This window comes from Schistocerca cancellata, chromosome 4, assembly GCF_023864275.1.
Source record: "Schistocerca cancellata isolate TAMUIC-IGC-003103 chromosome 4, iqSchCanc2.1, whole genome shotgun sequence".
NCBI classification, from domain to species: Eukaryota; Metazoa; Arthropoda; class Insecta; order Orthoptera; family Acrididae; genus Schistocerca; species Schistocerca cancellata.
In genome coordinates, this window is record NC_064629.1 from 248,530,073 (window position 1) to 248,551,726 (window position 21,654).

At 43.8% G+C, this 21,654-nt stretch overlaps 1 protein-coding gene across 1 annotated transcript in view; it reads left to right on the top strand.

The window, feature by feature from the left end:
- The first annotated feature begins 1,426 nt into the window (after positions 1-1,426).
- The window catches only part of LOC126184061 (serine/threonine-protein kinase PLK1-like), a 261,222-nt gene continuing 240,994 nt past the window's right edge, over positions 1,427-21,654 (top strand). The window contains exons 1-2 of the mRNA XM_049926421.1: positions 1,427-1,465; positions 1,591-2,067. Of these exons, the coding sequence (XP_049782378.1) occupies positions 1,427-1,465; positions 1,591-2,067 (516 nt within the window). The remainder of the gene's footprint in view (positions 1,466-1,590; positions 2,068-21,654) is intronic.

Consider the following 21,654-nt stretch of genomic DNA (forward strand, 5'->3'; position numbering starts at 1 on the left):
GTGTATTTCCCACTGCCGGAATGCTGCGAACCATTCGTAGTATTGCACGGACACACCAACGCACCCAGGATTCAACTCGACATCGGGTTGATGCGATTCTCGCTGCTTACAGAAACAATTTTGAATATTTCATGTACGACTGAGTTTGACGTGGTATGCTAGTACTTTCTGTACCTGAGTGTTTCCAGTGACTAATGTACTATGAAGAGTTGTAGAAAATGGGGGATTCTAATAAGGGAACAAAGCGTTTCTGGACTCGCATCCATGTAACATTTTTTTCTATTTTTTTCCTTATTTGACCGTATATTTTTGTTACACTCTGTACAGTGAGGAGGCAGATATCACCACTGTAAAACTTTCTTTTTTTCAGTTTATATCTACATCTGTATTGCGCAAGCCACTTCATGGTGTGTGGCAGAGTGTACTTTGTATATTAGTGACACTTCCCTCTTTTCCTGTTCCAGTCGAGTATGTTTCGCGGGGAGAAAGATTGCTCGCAAGCATCCGTATCGATTCGGGACCCTCCTTTTATCTTTATGGTCTTTTCGCGAGATGTACAAAGCAGGAATAATATTAGCTGATTCTTCTAAGAACCTACGTTTCCAGAGTTTTAACGGTACACCATATCGAGATGTAGAACACCTCTCTCTTGCAGCTATGGCACTGGAGTTGACTGAGCATCTCCGTGACACTCAGAAGATTACTAAATGAGCCTATAGCGAAACGCACTGCTCTTCTTTGGATCTTACAACAGTTGTGTCATCAGTCAGGGCAGCCACTGATGATGGTGCAATTGTGTTGCATGGGGTATAAAAAGAAAAGAAAAAGTAAGTAATCAAGTAATGGAGGTTGTAAGGATTTCGTTAGTTCTAAGGACGTCTCCAGCATTAGGGAACGAAACGTTACGCACAGAAACATTACTTAGACAGCGGCATCACGGCATATAACTAAAATCAGCGAGGATAAAAGTAACTAAATAATTTTACAAAGGCAGATGTCTGTCAAAAAAGGTTTTCCATGGTATATTCGCTCAGGTCTGCCTTCCTCGAAGGGTATCTAATGATGTAGAAGAAATATAAATACAGAAGAAAACTAAATAAAATGAATAAAGAAGAAGAAATCTGTAATATTTGAAATAGGTATTCGCAAATGGTTCAAATGGCTCTAAGCACTATGAGACTTAACATGTGAGGTCATTAGTCCCCTAGACTTAGAACTACTTAAACCTAACTAACCTAACGACATCACAGACATCCATGTCCGAGGCAGGATTCGAACCTGCGACCGTAGCGGTAGCGCGGTTCCCGGCTGAAGAGCCTAGAACCGCTCGGCCATAGGTATGCAGGTTTCAAATATTCGACCCATGGATACCATTGGTACGTACTCTATCTGCTACTCAGAAGATAGCGCCGCGGAAAAACAGGCCATGTCCTCCGACAGGCGAAGCAACAGGTTACAGGAATTGGTGAGAAAACTGACAGAGCCGCAGCATGTGCCGCGACCTTAGAACAGGACAACGGTACGAGCACCTGCGTGCAGTCGTCATAGCGTTCGTGATGACTGCGCGTGGTCGGCTAGTACTATTAATAGCAAGAACGGGCCTGCCGGCGCGCCGCGGCTTCGCTAGGGCAGTGCACAGACACCGCCCGTGACGTCACGGGCGGCGCGCCGCAGCGCCTCTGGTGGGCCCGGCAGCAGCTTCAAGAAACGTCAGTTCAAGTTCAGGCGGCGTCTGCGCCGGTCACAGCCGAGCGACCGGCATGCGCCTCGTCCCGACTTAGCTGCTACTCATTCGTAACGACGACTCCACCGAAAGCGCGCACCATGAGCCTCGCGATCGAGAAGCACGACAACGCGTTCAAAGGCCTAAACAGTGCCTTGCTATTGGCATGTGAGGCCGAACCAGAAGCATATAACAACAACGACTCGCTGGACTCCGGCATCGCTGGCATCAAAGACCCGCACAGCTACAGCGGCCGCAACAATGATGCAGAGGCGCCCGTCGCGGAGTACATTGTCGACCCCACCACTCGTACGACTTATCTAAAGGGCAAATTCCTCGGAAAGGTAAGATTTTTTTCTTTTTTTGATTATTAAGAGCCTTTGGTTTTCGTGGCCCTGCGCCTCACCCGAAATATTATCTCGGACACTCCGCGTGAATTTGGCATTGGCATCTATATAGTGGAATACGGGAGAATTAGAGTAAGACGGCCGGCCCTTTGGGTTCCTTTGACAGTTGTCGTGTGTTACACCTGTTAAGCGGAGAAGCGGCAACAGGGCTGCTGGCAGGGTGGCTGTCTGGCTCCGTTGCCAGCTGCAGGGAAGACAAAGGAAGCGGCATGACGCCCCATACGAAACGTCAGAGCGGTGGCGGCCGCATCCTGTCCTACCGGGCGCTTTTTGTCACTAACACAACCTTTGTCCTTTGGGTCGGCCACCTGAGGACCTCAGCCGTGGGAATTTATGTAGCTGCCGGCTGCGGCAGACGCGCTGTGTGTGCTAACCAGCCAGTCTGTTATACACAGCTTTACCTTAAAAAGATGGTCTGCTGCCAATCCCAAATTCTTAACTACGTTTTACATGATGCAGTGACCAGTTGATGGGCAGTCCGTAGTTTGTATACGTATAGGCTCTCAGACGTGTGCCTGGTTACGGGTAATTTTCATAGTAAACATATCACAGTTGCGTAATTCACCCTCATCTACAAAAGGAAATATTGCTATAATTTTATAAAGGTATCGGTAATGAGTTTTGTAAGTAGTTGTAATCTGCATGCTCTATAAGTTTATTTTAACTATGCATGCAAGTATATGTAACGTATTATACTTTGAAATATGTATTTTTGTAAAACATTTACATTGTGGAATAACACAACTGTTGTACATTTCGCATCGCTATTTCATCGGTAAAACTCGGAGGGCTAAGGATAACACGCGGGTCAGGTAGACACAAATGAAGCACGGAGCCCCACCAGAAAACGTGCATGCTTTGATGCTATCCTACATGCAAATTAAACATAATTTAGCCGAAATTTTGTAATCGTAAATTATTCCCACGAGGTGCAGTAAGATCGACAACTATTACATGTGTATCTCAACATGTGGCATATTTAATGTTATTGTTTCAGTACTCAGGATTTTCTCAGTGCTTTAAATAAAAGGTAAGTCAAAACTTCTGCAACCCAAAAGCTGTACAGAGGAGGAACTGGCGTTGTTACAACGGCAATGTATACTTCCCTTGAAAATCATTCTAAAAGTAATGGAAAACGCAGTTCTACCCAAGGACTCTGAAACAAAGAGCAATTCGTTGGGTCTAGTTTTTCAGTTATGCTCGAAGTAGTTTGATGTGCGACTGCCGAGCTACCGCTGCCAAGTTCAAAGGACGCCAGCCATTTAAACACCGCTGCAAGCAGCTTACCGATACAGAACACGGCAGAGCGCTCAGTATTTTAATTCTTACATAGAATGTAAATGATTTCTTGGTGAAACTTCGATATGATACTGAACTGATGATCCTTGAATTTTTTCAGCGTTTTCACGGTAGGCTTCCAGCGGAGAAAGTAGTTGTGGTATTTTTTCCAAAGAATAACAGTTTGATGCCGCTCTCTACGCTGTAGTCCTAAATTATGCAAATCTTTTCACATGTCCAGAATTCCTACAGACAGTATTTATTTGAAAGTGCTTACCATAACAAAGCCTTGGCCTTCCGCTAAAATTTTTACCCCTACACTTGCTAACGTTATCAAATCCTCTTCCTACATGCCTGAGAATTTTAAATCCACCGAACCCTCCTTATATAGTCAATTCGTGTCATAAATTTTTCTCCCCGATTTGGTTCAGCATCACTTCATTATCAGATCTACCCATTTAACTTAAGTGGTCTCCTTTAGTATCACTCTTCGAAGTCTTATTTTCTTCTTTCTCTAACGTTTATCGTCCATGTTTTATTTCCGTATAAGGGTAAAAGCAATATGCGATGCGACTTTATGCGTGACGCTATAACCACAACAGGCGAGTGTTAGCTCTGTTAAGTACAATTAAGACATTTCGTTGGTATTGGAAGGTATATTTTTTTCGAAAATGTTTCACCGATAAAAAAGCGTCTTCAGGCTGTCTTCTTCCTTTATTGCTTGGTGAAGTGAAGCAGCTGTAACTGACACGGCTAATTTGAAACTCACAGGAAAATCGGAGTTAGTTTAGATCGCATATTGAAATGTTCCTAAACTGCTCCATGTATGTGCAAGTGTTACGCATATGTCAAAAATCACGTATTAAGTATAACAACTCGGCTCCCAAGTCCCACCTCGTTATCTCTTGGTTGTGTTGGGAGACGGATCTGTGCGGAACACTGGGTAACATTTGGGTTATGAGGTGACGAAACCTATGAAACTGAATTCGAAATAAGGGTTGTTGTCACAGAATGATCTGTAGCGTAGCCCTATATCTACGTTCAGTTCATATTTAATGTGCACTCTGTTATGAAAGCGTCAACTGAAAAGTGAATACAGAAAGTTTGTTGAATTCGTTATGGATGAGTATTTTGGTGCATACAAGGTACATTCATAGTACATACATTACGAATAATGTAACGACGGCACTATGGAACTTGCACCAAAACCTCTCTGCAAGGATACGAAGAAGACACGAAGACGCCAAATAGTGAGATCAGAAACGCAGAAATTGTTTTCATACTGACTAATCAGTCTTGTTAGAGCCAGTGCTCTGGGTGTCGCACACACTGCTGTTCAGCTCTGTTCATGTCACTGTGTGAAACTGCTGCACCTCTGTCAGTAGTGCTGGATTCAGTTCGAATGAGCTCATTCAAGGGCATGGGCAGTCGCTGCCAGTGCGCATTGGTTTAAATGGGAAAGTTGAAAATTTGTGCTAGCCCGGGATTCGAACGCGGGTCTCCTCAATTGGCAGATGCATTGATCACTGCGCCACCCGGACACAACGGTCATTACAAATGCGTGGACTACCTTAGCACGTCTCCCGCCAGATCCAAATTCTCAACACCCACACATCACTGATGTAGTGCCCGTTGCCCATTATCATCATTACTCGCGGCATTTCGCCGGTTCCCACAAAAGTTCGAGCCCGGTATGCATCTGCACTGAAGAGATAAATTGGTCGTCCTCGCCGTAATTATGCATGTGGTGTTTGTTCTTTCGTACGGACATGTCCGAAAGAACAAATATAACATATATGAAATGGATCTTCCTGCTAGGACGGTGAGACACTCGATATGGAACCCTTGCTTTTTGTGGACAACTGTGCCATCTCAGTATACCTGGGTTGTCGGCTAAAAAGCTCTAAGGGCCCTACACACGCACCGACCGACCGACAGATTGGACGTGTGAGGCGTTTTGACTGACCGACCGACGAATTTTTCTTAGCGGGATATTGGGCGGGTAGTACCACACGACAGGCAACACTCCCACCCCCAACCGCCCACACTTCATCCAACAAATTGTGCCATGTGTAGCGTCGTCTTTTGTCTTTCCAACCGCCCGACAAAAGTTCGCCTTTTGTCGCTGCGCACGGGGCTAAATGCTGTCCTACAGACTGCGAGGCGGACGAAACTCTGGCAGTGTTTCCGAAGAAATTAAAAACTAGAGATGTTCGTGGGACCCGTCGTGCGAGGAGTGTAGAAATAGTGGTGAAAGAAATGAAGCATTTGTTACATTTTTAACGAATCCGTAATGGCTTGTGTAGCGCATAGCGTAAAAGGTGTGTATTTTGTGAATAAAAATCCGCCTGCCGTATGTATTTAGGTTTATAGGTTTTATTTCCAATACTTGTCAGAAATGAGAACTAAAAACCGAAATGCAACCAAATTAGATCTGAGATTTTATTTCAAGCACGTATCGGAAGTAAAACCTAAAAACGGAAATATAGTCGAGGGACGTTATTCATAAAATACACTTGCCTCATCGTTGTAAGTGTTGAAGTCCAGCCTATATCCAAGCCTTCTGCTATGACAAACAAAGTGTGCGAGTTTTTTCAGTACTAACAGTTGCTGAATGCTTCATTGCTTACATATCCGTTGTATCTATTAAATGATGTGCGTAGTCACGATTTCTAGAAGTCTTCTCATTTGAAATAAGTTTCTCAAATTTACAGGGACATTTTTTGTTTTCCTTTACCACGATGTATTTCCTCAGGCAACTATAAATCACATTGCAGGTGTCAGGAATAATTTTAGATAATTTCGGGGATACAGCAGCACTAAATATGAGGTCCTCTTAACTTCTGCGAATGGCTAGAAAACGTAATGCAGCTAACAGCCTCACCCTGCAGCCGAAAGCCTCTCTCATGACTATTCTTTTGTTTGATGATCAGCAGCTCCGAAATGCAGGTTCCATCCATTCCTAGATAATTACGGAAATCATCAGTTCCCAGCTCCTTAACAGAGGGTGGGTGAACTTCTGTCTTTGCGTTAGCCACTTCTTTGTCCACAGCTTCCTCTCCACTTTTTTCCTTCTAAAACAGCCAAGGTAAGTCCCAATTTTTCTTTGTGTAAAACCAAACGGGATCTCGTAAAACATAAATGAACTTAAGATAGATAAAACAGGACGGTGCCGTATTCTCATAGTGCAGTCGGTCAGGACGTGTGTAGGCTGCCACGAATTAGGTCGTTCCTTCGGTCCGCCGATAAATTGATACATATGTAGTGGCCTGTACTCTGACTACATTTCCCTCTCCCCTTTGCGAACAACCCACTTCCGCTTGTTGCAGAATGTTAGGTCAGAGTGTTCGAATAAAAAGACAGTATCTGCAGCAGGCATTTACTTTAAAATTTGCGCGTTTCGCGGTTGGGGCGATCTTCAGTATGTGCAAAAATTCTGGAGATGCTCCACTAGAGGGAAACGCGTCAATTTTAAAGTAAATATCTCCAATAGACACTGTTTTCTGGTTTGAAAATTGGATATGTTCCTGGACCAGGCCGGAAATTGAATGGAGAAATATATTTAGGCCACAATAAGCTTTACTATACACATCATACTGTGGCTGGAGATGGACTTCACATTATTGATAACTTTATCTAAATACTGCAATACAAAATGGTGAGCTTGTCTTCGTAGGAAATGTTTTCCAGCGTCCAGTATTTGCGTTAGATGGCTGAGAATTCTTATTTTGAAATTGCTTATAAAATCCTACAGCCATATGCCTCGAAACAAATTCCTCATATCCAGTATTCGTGTCCACCGTTAAATCGCCATTCCTGCAGTAGCAGAAGTCCGACGGAACCTAAAATACCATGACGGCGTCTTTAACAGAATCGACGTGACGCCATGAAGTTTACCAGCTGCCAAAGTAGTGTCGACTGCGTATTTAGATCATTGGCAGGGGAACATCACTTGCATAAAAAGTTAAAGCCAAACTTTCTGCTAAATGGTTTGTGCAGATTTCCCCACAGCTAGTAAGATATCAAAGCGCCTTATCCCTTCAGCGCCAGGGCACATTTACAGTTTTCCAATTAACTCCTCTATTATTATGCATCAGTAGCCCACCACACCCGCTAGGTGAACCTCGATTGTTGATTGGGATAGAACATATGGTGCAGTTTTAATGAGGAGCTTGACGAATCGACAATAAAAGGCGATGACTAAATATTTCTCAAATGTTGTTAGAATGATGTTTACTGAATCAGTGTTTTCAAGGGATTGACTGTTCCTGTGCAAGTTTTTCCGTCATCTGAACACGAGTAGAACTGATTTTCCAGTATCAAGAGACTTGCTACGATATGGGCTAACTTGCCGACAATCTATCAGTAAAGTTATACATTTCTTGAATCTCTATACTAAAGTAGAAGGCTCTTTATGTCCGAAATTGATCGTGTATAATACATTATCAGCAGTCCATATTGATACATTATGCAACCAGTCGCTTTCTGAGTTTTATCAGTATTTTGTCCCATTTATTTTCGCATCAGATGGTGTCACATGCATCTCTCTCTCTCTCTCTCTCTCTCTCTCTCTCTCACACACACACACACACACACACACACACACACACACACACACACACACACACACACAGTATTTAGGTGCCCTTTACCACCAATCCACACCTAGGTCGTATGTAAACGTTCCATCAGGCGCGCAAACTTCTCCAATAGGGCCCATTTTAGTACCAGATTCAGTATTAATCTGCATCTAGGGCGTGTTTCTGTGTGCGCAAGGTGAGCTGGGAGAGGTGACTACAGAGCCAGCGGTTGCGCCTTGCTGAGTAATCGCGGCCAGCTGTTACGTGGCTTCCTTCCGGCGCCTGACTCACGTTACACGGGATATACTGCAGCCGCTACCAACTACTTTCTCATTTCTCAGATGTTCAAATGCATCATCTTCTAGGTTTTTTAATATAAAGGTCTCACATTCTACGGCATTTCATTCCCACTACCCCACGTAAAAAGCTTCTCGGGTGTTTCAGCACGACAAAATCAGTAGAAATGATCGAAAGAGTACGCAGACAAGAAAATTCATTTATTACTATCTTCATGATGTAAAAAAAAGTTTTGAGCGTTAATAACTTATAATACCACAGCGCGTTTCGATGCTTCGCTACACATCAACTGCAGGTGTAGAACGACGTGGTTAGCCTTAGTGTAGAGCACAGACGCCTTTACACTTCTGCAGGTCAACTGCAAAAACCTGTTTAGCACTACGTAATTCTACAGCTGAAGACTGTGAATCATGGAAATGCATGGCACAAAAAAGACGAGTGACTACTACAGAAAACTTTTTTCTGTTTGTGTGTCGCAGTCCAGATGATGAACTTCGTGGACAAATACTTTGATATCTGAGTGCAGATTCACTACATGAACATTGCGTTCTTAAAGTCAACTACAAAAACTTACAGAAAAATCCGAAGTATGTGTGAAATGTGTACGCAACTGTGAACAATATGACATCCTGGACAGTATACGACAGCTAAACAATATTTCATCGCAATACGCGCGTGAGGATAGATGTATAAAAAATGGTAATCGAAGAGTTTTAGAAAATGAAAGTGTAACGCGTCTGCCCCAAACAGCTATTTATACGCAGAGACGGAGTATATACATCAAGAAGATGCCAATAACTAATCCCGCAACAAAGAAACGACGGTAACTACAAAACGAAGAATATACTCCTGGAGATGTCAACGTACACGCTTGTATACAGAGAGCAAAAATTAGTCTCATTGATAGTGTGGTTCAATCCATTTTTGCAATATACAGACATTTTTTAGGTTTGTTTCCATCAGGAATTGCGTGGTCCACGACCGTATTAATGAGATTCAAGATGGGAGAAAGGGCAGCATCGGTTATAAATTTTTAATCAGTTTATTGCAGATTTCAGCTACTGTGTAGCTATCTTGAGGGAAATTATATCGAAGTCTTGATGACTCATCGTAATTAAAATCGCACATGGTACCACATTGACATTGCAGATAACAAACACTTAAACTTGAATATAATTGCGCTGAAGATAGCGACGTAGTAGCTAACATCCGTCTGCAATAAACAGATTAAAACTTTACGTCCGATGCTGCCTTTTCTCCTATCTTGGACACAAACATCTGTAGCAAAATTTAATTCTGGTCAGATTTTCGGTAGAAACTGGTCGTCAGAGGATGGCAACTCGGTTATGCTATCATGACATGTGCGACAAGTGTCTTCATTCAATACCGTGTAATCTGAGCTCGAATGTGTTACATGAAAATGTGTGAACCAACTAACCATATATGATGTTACGTGATGCGCATGGTTGAGTAGTACCTGCATAACAGAACCATAAAATATGTTTTGTAGGATAAGAAGTAGGATACGGGCAGACATGGTGTTTTTTTCAATTATGGTTTTTTCCGTCTTAAACCACCAGATGCGTTTTTTTTATTTACAAAGCATCTCCTGCGGTCTTACTGAAATATAGTATACATAATGATTCTAAATTTGGCTGTTTGTAGATTAAAAACAGGTTTTCGTCATAAATTTGGTGTACAATTCAAGTACCGTGTTTTCCTCCCTTTTACATGTTTTAAAGCCCACTCATGAGTAATAGATACTACCGAGCGGGATAGCGCAGTGGTTACCACACTGGACTCGCATTTGAGAGGACGACGGTCAAACACGTGTCCGGCCATCCTGATTTAGGTTTCCGTGACTTCCCTAAATCGCTTATGGCAATTGCAGGGATGGTTGGAAGGTTCCTACGAAAGGGCACCGCCGCTTTCTTTCTCTGTCCTTCGCTAATCCGAGATTGCGATCCGTCTGTAATGACCTCGTTGTCGATGGGACGTTAAACACTAATCTCCTCCCTCTTTCCTCCTCGTAAGAGCTGCTGAGGAAGACAGCCGTGCAACCGTACGCACTAGTGTTTCGCACCTCAGATTACGTCAGTATGGGGAAGGAAATCGGTCGTGCCGTTTCAGAGGAACCATAGTGCCATTTGCCCCAAGCGATTTAAGGAAATCACGGAAAACCAAAGTCTGAATGGCTGGTCGGGTTTTTGAAACATCGTCATTCCGAATGCGAGTCCAATGTGCTAGCCAATGCACCACATCGCTCTGTAAGAAGTGAATCTATGCTGACAATGGACTGCAAAAAATCATGGGGCTGAGCGCATCGTAGAGCTGGGTGAATGCATTAAGGGAAAACGTGGAGTAATAAAAATTATTGCACTCTCATTTCTGCGTTAACATAAATAATAGCGTTTTGTAAGATCTACTAAGATTGCTATACAGGGTGAGTCTGGAGGAAAGGTACATCCTTTGAGGGTTGATAGTATTAGTGATTCTGAATATAGTTCAAATGGCTCTAAGCACTATGGGACTTAACATCTGAGGTCATGAGTCCCCTAGACTTAGACCTACTTAAAACTAACTAACCTAAGCACATCACACACATCCATGCCCGAGGCAGGATTCGAACCTGCGACCGTAACAGGTGCGCGGCTCAGGACTGAAGCGCCTAGAACCGCTCGGCCACAGCGGCCGGCGATTCTGAATAAAACTGAACTTCATATGGATATATGCCATATTGCGAATGGTTTCTGAGATGGAACTCATTTAGTATCACTTCTAGGCATTCTTCTTTAACAATTGTAAGCCCGTACATAGCAGTAAAAACGTGTCGCAGTACAAAATTAAACTACATTAAATTTTCTACAAAAAATGTTCCTATTCATTTTTTCTCTAGTATTAATATTTTGCACGAAAAGTGCGCGAGATATTGAAAATGTCGTGTGACGCGCATGCGTTGTAGTGTAGGTAGTTTTTGTAGGCCAATTTGAGGTAGTTTCCAGATTTAATAGAAAAGTTTCCTGTATCAAACTGTTCGTCTTAGCATCGTCTACACAACTGTGGTACATTGTGTACAACGACGACGTTTGAGTAATGCTGAAAATAAGTGTAAATTAAATATGTTCTATCTCGGAAACCATTCGGAATAGGGCATATGTCCATATGGCGTTTCTATTTCAGAACCACCAATACTATCACCCCCTCAAAGCATGTACCTTTGCTCCTGACAGACCCTGTATAACGGTTAAGAAGCAGTGCAACATACAGCGCAGACTAAAATTATCAAATAATACACAGTCTTCCAGAAGCGAAATCTCCACCTCGAGTACTGTCTACCCATAGGTAGCGTTGTTTTATCTTTTTGAATATAAACACAAATACTAGTGGGAAATGTAATCGGTATTGCCGAATTGCTATTCGTCGACCTTCATTTTATACCAAAAATATAACGGAAATGAAATTTAATTATAGGTAGGTGGTTTTAGTAGGGTAGTATATCGATAATGTTTGAGGTATTAAATTTTTAAATAACATCGTAGCTTAAGTTTACTTGTCCGTTAGTATTCTTTTGTTCCTTAATTGGTGCTTTGGGTTAGGCACCACAACGAATGAAACTTCGTGGCAGATTAAAATTGTGTTCCGGACCGAGACTCGAACCCGGGACCTTGTATTTGTTCGGGGCGGACGTCCCATGACGCTATGACGGTTGTTAAAATGCATCTTTGGTCCGTTAACTCTTTTTTATTTTTTTTATTATTACAGAGGGCAGCTTATCCTCTGACCGAACACGCTGAGCTAACGTGCCGGCATGAGCTACCCAAGCACGACTCATGCCCTGTCCTCACAGCTTTATTTCAGCCAGTACCTCGTCTCCTACTTTCCAAACTTCTCACAAGCTCTCCTGCGAGAAGGTAGGAGACGAGGAACTGGCAGAAGTAAAGCTAAAGCTGTGAGGACGGGACTCGAATCGTGCTTGGGTAGCTCAGACGGTAGAATACTTGCCCGCGAAAGGCAAAGGTCCCGAGATCGAGTATGGGTCCAACACACAGTTTTAATCTGCCAGAAAGGTTCATATCAGCGCACACTCCGCTGCAGAGTGGAAATCTCATTCTGGACCACAACGGTTGCCCGTTTTAGTTATTTTGGCCCAAAACACAACCACAGCAAGCAAATCCGCCATCTTGTTTACAAGGAATACGCCACGTCTGCGCCTATTCGTGTATCAGTGGTATAGTCTAGGAACGTTGTGCGGTATAGTAACATAACACGATTTACTTATTAAATGGTCACAGTTACGAACGTGGACACCTCTTTTGTATTCTGTCTGAAGGCTCAAAGCGTGTCTTGGCATAAAAAAGCTATATAACAAGCAGCTGCTTGAAGTACTTCAATTCACAGCCTCGGGGCTTATTTAATGGAAAGGTTCAAACTACAATATTTTTTCATATGGAGATTATCAATCATAAATATCCACAAATGTAAATCTGTAGCGCAAAATCCTTGCCACCACCGACACAGGCTGAAATAATCGCACGGTAGCCAAGAAACAACTTAGTGGCAGCACCGGGAAGTGATAAAACTCCGATCCCTACCCTCAACGCCTTCCCAAAGCTACACATCACATTATCATCGTATGACTGTTACGTTAACGCTTAGGAACAGATGTAAAATTGTACACACACCCCAAAAAGTTTTGCATCACCTCGGTTCCGAGAGTTCCGGAACCTGTACAGAAAATTGGAATAGAGATCAACTTAAACATCGTTTCCGCCCTTTTTATTGCTCATGAAAACCATACATTGCATGTTGTGCCATCATACAGCGAGACATTGAGGTGTCGTCCATATTGCTGTCACACCGGTACCTCAAATACCCAGTAGCCCGTCCTCTTGCATTGATGCATGCCTGTATTCGTCGTGGCATGCTATCCACGAGTGTCCCACTCCTCAACGGCGATTCGGCGTAAATCCCGAAGAGTGGTTGGTGGGTTACGTCGTCCGTAAACAGCCCTTTCCAATCTATCTCAGGCATGTTCGACAGGGTTGATGCCTGGAGAACATGCTGACCACTCTAGTCGAGCGATGTCGTTATCCTGAAGGAAGTCATTCACAAGATGTGCACGACGGGGGCGCGAATTGTCATCCATGAAGACGAATGCCTCGCCAATATGCTGCCAATATCGTTGCACTGTCGGTCACGTATCGTACAGCCGTTACGGCACCTTCCATGACAACCAGCGGCGTACGTCGGACCACATAATGCCACCCCCAAAACAGCAGGGAACCTCCACCTTGCAACACTCGCTGGACAGTGTGTCTAAGGCGTTCAGCCTGACTGGGTTGCCTCCAAACACGTCTCCGACGATTGTCTGGTTGAAGGAATATGAGACACTCATCGGTGAAGAGAACGTGATGCCAATCTTGAGCGGTCCATTCGGCATGTTGTTGGGGCCCATCTGTACCGGTGTCGTGGTTGCAAAGATGGACCTCGCCATGAACGTCGGGAGTGAAGTTGCGCATCATGCAACCTGTTGCGCACAATTTGAGTCGTAACAAGACGTTCTGTGGTTGCACGAAAAGCATAACTGAACATAGTGACGTTGCTGTCAGGGTTCTTCCGAGCCATAATCCGTAAGTAGCGGTGATCCACTGCAATAGTAGCGCTTGGGCGGCCTGAGTGAGGCATGTCATCGAGGGTTCCTGTCTCTCTGTATCTCCTCCATGTCCGAACAACGTCGCTTTGGTTCACTCAGACGCTTGGACACTTCCCTTGTTGAGAGCCATTCCTGACACAAAGTAACAATGCGGACGCGATCGAACCGCGGTATTGACTGTCTAGGCATGGTTGAACTACAGACAACACGAGCCGTGTACCTCCTTCCTGGTGGAATGACTGGAACTGATCGGCTGTCGGACCCCCTCCGTCTAATAGGCACTGCTCGTGCATGTTTGTTTATATCTTTGGGTGGGTTTAGTGACATCTCTGAACAGTCAAAATGACTGTCTGTAATACAGTATCCACAGTCAACATCTATCTTCCCGAGTTCTGGGAACCGGGATGATGCAAAACTTGTTAGATGTGTGTATATGCTATATTCGCAGTGACGTATTGAACCCTCAAAACTCTGTCACAGTGGCACTGAATGGTATTCACACTTAAGGGCAACTTGTGGGCATGTTACATTATTTTCGTTGTTTCTGAACTGTAGCAGCACCATGCTAAAAGCCACGGGGCTCACATCCATATCTCTGCCGCGAGCTGCTTCTATTCCACTCATTCTAATCACTTCGCCGAAACTACACATCTGCACTTCGGTGACGAACGAGGGAAGAACGTACAACGCAGCAACTTTTGTTTTGGGAAATACAGCTCTAAGTGTTAAATGTAATTATATACGTTGTTTCAAGTACATGGTTGTTTTTGTCAAATAATATCTCATTTAAATCGCTCGTTGACCTGCTGGTCGTAATTTTTTTACATCATGCTGTTTTTCAGTTAATTGTTCTATAGCCTAGATACGTTAATTTTCAAGTTTTCTAGTAGAGTTTCACAGATAAATGACCTTGGTGGGTCGTAGAACACACACTTCTCCGTATTTTAAAATCATTTTAGTCTGCTTTACAGTTAGAGGTGGGGTACATCACTTGTGAGAAGTCGAATACGCAGAGAAGTCGAATACGCAGACATTGCAGATATAATGTAGTAGGGAATATTATTCTTTCATGCTTGAAATTCCAGAAACACTTTTGAAACGTTGTGAAAGGTAACCGTGAACGTCCTGTTGATGCAGTGCACTCCAGTATAGGGTTCGCAGTCGTCACGAAATGTATTTAAAAAAAAGGGACAAGAGTTCGTAAACTTGGTGAAGTAACGATAACACAGTTAACTGTAAAACTGTTACAGTAGCTATTACCTTTGGTCCTCAGAGGAAGCATTTCAGTTTTTATCGCGTTTCGCTTAAAAGCTGCGTTCGTGCGGTCAGATTAGGCAATCGTACTCTACAATTTAATCTTGTAATGTACACAGAATGAAATCTACGCCTGTGTACCGAAATCTAGGAAAGTCGTGACTTCTTGGGTAAACTGCAAGAACATAGGAAAATCTTTTTGCGTTCATACATAGTCACTGTCAGGATCACGATAATTTAGCCGTACGTGTTTCACAATTTTTTCCGTAAAGTGTAATTCAGGATCTTTGTTTCCCTTGTGTTCAAAAATTATCATCAGTCACACATTCAGATCACCATTTTCATTATGATGGTGATAGGACCTGTGTAGTATCGGCAGCGACTACGCAGAGCCCATTCACAGCATGCGAAAATAGGAAGCAATTCTTGTTTCAGTAAGTCCAGAAAACTTAACGTCTTCATAAAACCTCAAACACTACAAAGAAATGTGGAAACAATGGTCAGTGTGGCACTAGGTATCTCTGTTAACGCAATGAAACTTTGAACATAGGCTGCAAACAGTGAGATGTAAATATCAGGAGCTTTGAAGATAAGAACTCGCGTGGGACTATCTTATCGCCTTCTGCCGTTACTTCAATGGCCACAAAACTGATTCAGCAAAATGTCTAGAGGACAGGGTCCCAGTTATCACATACGAATTTAGATGCAAGCTCTGTTACTTTAGTTTTTGTTTCTACGAGTTAAAGGCCTCCAAAGTCAGCAATTTATTTAGGTATGAAACACTAGATTGCTTGCCAATAGGATGCGGAATGGCTTCACGCTTGTATAGGTGACAGACCACCTCAGGTCCAAAGTTGGTTAGCCGGCAGGCGAAAGTGAAGAAGAATTGCAAGGCTTGGTAAGTGGAATCGACATTTTGCTCAACACAGAATACCGACCGAGAGTTTCCGCGGAGCAAGAGAAATGAGATTATCAGTTAACCTATCATAAAAACCCGGACATCACGTAGTAGAAGTGAAGGAATTCTGCTACCTTGGAAGCAAAACAATTCAAGACGGACGAAATAATGAGGGTGTTAGAAGTAGACTATCACAAGCAGAGAGGGCATTCCTCGCTGAAAGGAGACTACGATAATCAAACATAGGTATTAATTTGAGGAAGAAATTTCTTAATGTACTTCTGGAGCACAGGATTGTATGGAAGCGACACAGTTTGAGATGTGATGTTATGGAGGGTTGAGGTTGAGGTTCTCAGTAGAATCAGCTAAGAAACTAAGTGGAAAACCATAAGTAGCAGAAGACTGATGGCCCCTAAAACAAAGGTTGTAAGACTAATTTGTCAGGTAACGTGCCATTCATCTCTGGCAGTGCCTTGTATATCTGAACAAATAAGGTTCAGTGGTTCGCATTTACGGCGAGTCGTTGTGGGACTGAATGAGCCGTTTTTCGGATTGGAGGGAAGACTTCGTGGTAAATCACGTTGGTGTGCAAACCAACGTTTGTATCGACGTATTCTTTAAGATACGGGAAGGTATCTGCAGTTGACTCGTTTAAGAAACGTTACCGGCTTCCGCCAGCGTGCTTTAGCGTACTCTGAGAAACGCTGATCTGATTCAAAGGCATTCTGGCCGCATCATTGCTCTTCTTCGTCGATTACCAGGTGCAGATAAATTCTGCAGTCGGTGGTGAAGAGTATCTGACGCAGTTAATACAGGTTCCTTTGCCGGCCATTGTGGCCGAGCGGTTCTAGGCGCTTCAGTCTGGAACCGTGCGACCGCTACAGTCGCAGGTTCGAATCCTGCCTCGTGCATGGATGTGTGTGATGTCCTTAGGTTAGTTAGGTTTAAGTTGTTCTATGTGCTAGGGGACTGATGACCTCAGAAGTTAAGTCCCATAGTGCTCAGGGCCATTTGAACCATTTGAATAGGCTCCTTTCTGTGTATTGTCTTCCCTGCCATTTTAGCACACTGCGGCGCTGTGGGGTTATTACTGTTATTTGTGATGAATACGTATGGTCTGATTAAAATTACTCGACAGTTCTACGCATTGGAGCTGGTTTCCTCCAATTAGAACGCTCAGCGTCACGCCCGAACCGTTCACCATAACCGAAGTTCCACGACAGTTGGTCAGTTCACTTCCAGCTGCTTGTCCGGCTTTTTCTTGATGTGTCTGGCCCATTTATTTCGTATATCGCGCACACGCGCGCGCGCGCACACACACACACACACACACACACACACACACACACACACACACACACACAGAGGCGTGCGCGCGCACCAACGAAAGTACATACGTTTCATTCATAGCATTAGCCAAACACTACTGCATTCTTACGCACAAGGCGCGATACATCGCCACACTTAGTTATGTCACAAAGCTTGGCTTACATTGTAAAGCTTCTCACGACATTGCGTGACGCCGAATTGTAGAAGGTTGCAGTTGATCGTTGGGACTGGAGCACCAGACGTAAATATAACAACCTATCGCAATATAGTGGCGTAGCGCAATGGTTTGCGCAATAATCCGCCGTGTAGAGGGTCGTAGGTTCGAACTCGTCCAAGGCACCGAATTCGTATTTCTAAATCTAGTGAAAAGACGTCAATCACTATTTTTTCAGCTAATGGGTTTGAACGTGTTCTTTTATTTCTACTACCTTGCCGCGTCATTGTCATCGTATTGACTTTATTTGCTCTTATTTTTCTTTCTGTCACTCTGTTTTCGTTCGGAATGTGCCTTTGTCGCCTATAGTCTACAGCAAAGTTCCAACCAGGACTGCTCATAGGTTGGTAACGCGGCAACGCCTGTAGCCAGTGTGAATATAGTTTCAGGTAACCAGTGCTAGCGAGAAATTACGGTTTGCTTTTAGCGCTGAAACTGAAATTTTTCTACCTCGAGTTTGCTCGCAGAGATTGGCTCTAGCCGCTGACAATAAAGCGATTGCGATTTAAGTTATGCCGCAAACTGTTGACCACATCTTCTCGGATACATTGTGAACATCACGAAGTTGTGGTTACGAAATTAGACTTATATTAATACCTTCATCTGCTAACAGGTGAAAATGTGTGCCCCGGCCGGGACTCGAACCCGGGATCTCCTGCTTACATGGCATACTCTCTATCCATGTGAGCCATCGACGGCACAGAAGATAGCTCGACTGCAGGGACTATCTCCCGCGAGACCCACATTCTCACCTTGTATGTCCACACACTACATTCGTTGTCCCACCACTTCTGCTTCTGTGCGGATGCACACACATTCCCCGAACTCTTACGGGTCTTGGTAAGAATGTCTTTCACGAGTAATGAGTGTTGGGATGGGATACTACGAATGTAGTGTGTGGACATACAAGGAGAGGATGTGGGTCTCGCGGGAGGCGTGCGCAAGATATTCCCTGCAGTCGCACTATCCTCTGTGGCCTCCGTGGCTCAGATGGATAGAGCGTCTGCCATGTAAACAGGAGATCCCGGGTTCGAGTCTCGGTCGGGGCACACATTCTCGCCTGTTAGCAGCTGACGGTATTAATATAATTCTAATTTCGTTTTAGACGGCTGCAGGTCATCAATGGTGTCTGTTCTTTCGCACGATGCCATAGCCATATAAGTATAAAGTTGTGGTTAGGCTAGGACATGAGTTTAAATGAAGGGCTGGAAAATGTGTAGTCTGCCGCAGTTCAGTGTTTGGTCACTTAAAATCAGGTGCCGACAGAGCATAATGCATTTCTGTCATCCCTCGCAGCGACCACTTCCAACATGGGTTAACGTTATAACAGCATATGTGAAGTGACCCGCCGTATTTCTGTGTCGCCCATAACGGAGGGGTAGCCGGCGGCCGGGTTGACAACAATGTAGCGGCAAATGACAGACGTAAACGGTAAAGTAATTTTCATCAGAATGAAATTTTCACTCTGCAACGGAGTGTGCGCTGACATGAAACTTCCTTGCAGGTTTTAATCTGCCAGGAAGTTTCATAATTTTCATCATATTACAGTAGTGTTGACCGCGTGTGATCACGCCGAGGTAGGCCTTAAGTCTTTCGTGTCTAATGATAGCGGCTATATATTGTAATGACGTCTCTGAGGTGTAGGCTGATTTGGTGGGAAACTTTTCGCGCTTACAACGTTTCTTTCCGTGAAGTGAGAACGCGCGCATGCTATAAGCTTGAAATGACTCTTAGAGCCATTTTTGGCGGGCTGAATAGCGTGCACAAGCAATTTCGCCTCATTCATGTACGTGTTACACTGAACTGTACTTATGATGCAGGCTGACTTTGTGACATTCCTCATATTTTGGACAACATTTTGATAATTTTATTGGGACACTGCAGTAAACAGGAATATACAGGGTTATTACAAATGATTGAAGCGATTTCAGAGCTCTACAATAACTTTATTATTTGAGATATTTTCACAATGCTTTGCACACACATACAAAAACTTAAAAAGTTTTTTTAGGCATTCAAAAATGTTCTATATGTGCCCCTTTAGTGATTCGGCAGACATCAAGCCGATAATCAAGTTCCTCCCACACTCGGCGCAGCATGTCCCCATCAATGAGTTCGAAAGCATCGTTGATGCGAGCTCGCAGTTCTGGCACGTTTCTTGGTAGAGGAGGTTTAAACACTGAATCTTTCACATAACGCCACAGAAAGAAATCGCATGCAGTTAAGTCGGGAGAGCGTGGAGTCCATGACATGAATTGCTGATCATGATCTCCACCACGACCGATCCATCGGTTTTCCAATCTCCTGTTTAAGAAATGCCGAACATCATGATGGAAGTGCGGTGGAGCACCATCCTGTTGAAAGATGAAGTTGGCGCTGTCGGTCTCCAGTTGTGGCATGAACCAATTTTCCAGCATGTCCAGATACACGTGTCCTGCAACGTTTTTTTTTCGCAGAAGAAAAAGGGGCCGTAAACTTTAAACCGTGAGATTGCACAAAACACGTTAACTTTTGGTGGATTGCGAATTTGCTGCACGAATGCGTGAGGATTCTCTACCGCCCAGATTCGCACATTGTATGTTCACTTCACCATTAAGAAAAAATGTTGCTTCATCACTGAAAACAAGTTTCGCACTGAACTCATCCTCTTCCATGAGCTGTTGCAACAGCGCCGAAAATTCAAAGCGTTGGACTTTGTCATCGGGTGTCAGGGCTTGTAGCTTCTGCTTTAGCCTTTTCCGTAAGATTTTCCAAACCGTCGGCTGTGGTACGTTTAGCTCCCTGCTTGCTTTATTCGTCGACTTCCGGGGGCTACGCGTGAAACTTGCCCGCACGCGTTCAACCGTTTCTTCGCTCACTGCAGGCCGACGCGTTGATTTCCCCTTACAGAGGCATCCAGAAGCTTTAAACTGCGCATGCCATCGCCGAATGGAGTTGGCAGTTGGTGGATCTTTGTTGAACTTCGTCCTGAAGTGACGTTGCACTGTTATGACTGATGTGAGTGCATTTCAAGCACGACATACGCTTTCTCGGCTCCTGTCGCCATTTTGTCTCACTGCGCTCAAGCGATCTGGCGGCAGAAACCTGAAGTGCGGCTTCAGCCGAACAAAACTTTGAGTTTTTCTACGTATCTGTAGTGTGTCGTGACCATATGTCAACGAATGGAGCTACAGTGAATTTATGAAATTGCTTCAATCATTTGTAATAGCCCTGTATCTTTCTTGAACAGCATTCTAGGGTTCTGTAGCGACGAGTAAGAAATGGTCTCCACGATCAGGAGCACTAGCAGGGAGACTGGTCGAGCCATATGGTACTGAAGTATGCCAGCGTTATGAGGAACTATGAGTAAAATCATCAGTGTCGTACTTGGCGATTCTGAACAATAGGGATCCACCAACACTTAGCCGCAAAACTAAGACATTTTCTTTAGCAAGTATTAACTGTTAAAAACCACCTTGAGCTTAATTAATGCTGGGGGAGCCTAAATGCCATTAAGCCTTGCCGCTATAGTGCCACTGTGCTGTAAACTATTTATATCAAGAGACAAATGACACGTATTCTGCCGAGAACGTACGAATAGTTCGTAAGTTAAACGAAGGCTATTAAAGATTTCCGTTGCACGGCAGTCTCTTCGGTCGGCGTTAAGATTATCCACACCCGATTTCTGTGCAAATCGTGGTCTGTTCTCCGTGATTTTGAAGTTACTTGGGTCTGACACTGTGATGGTTAGCCGTTTTAAGATTTTTGCCAATAAATGCACTGTAATGGCATCCCGGAATTTAATTACGTTAGCTACCCTACTTCTCTGGGCGAACCCAACGTGCTACGAAAATTACATCAAGGCACAACATCAGCGAGGGAACGGCACAGAACGAGTAGGGAGGAGTTCTAAGCGTAGATTCATTAAGTGTATCTAGGAAACAGTTACATTTATACAGTTTAGAGTGGAAAGAAACCACCAGTTTACTGTATGTCGCCATTGAAAAATACGTATGTAGGTTTAGAACCACGGGAGGGGTGG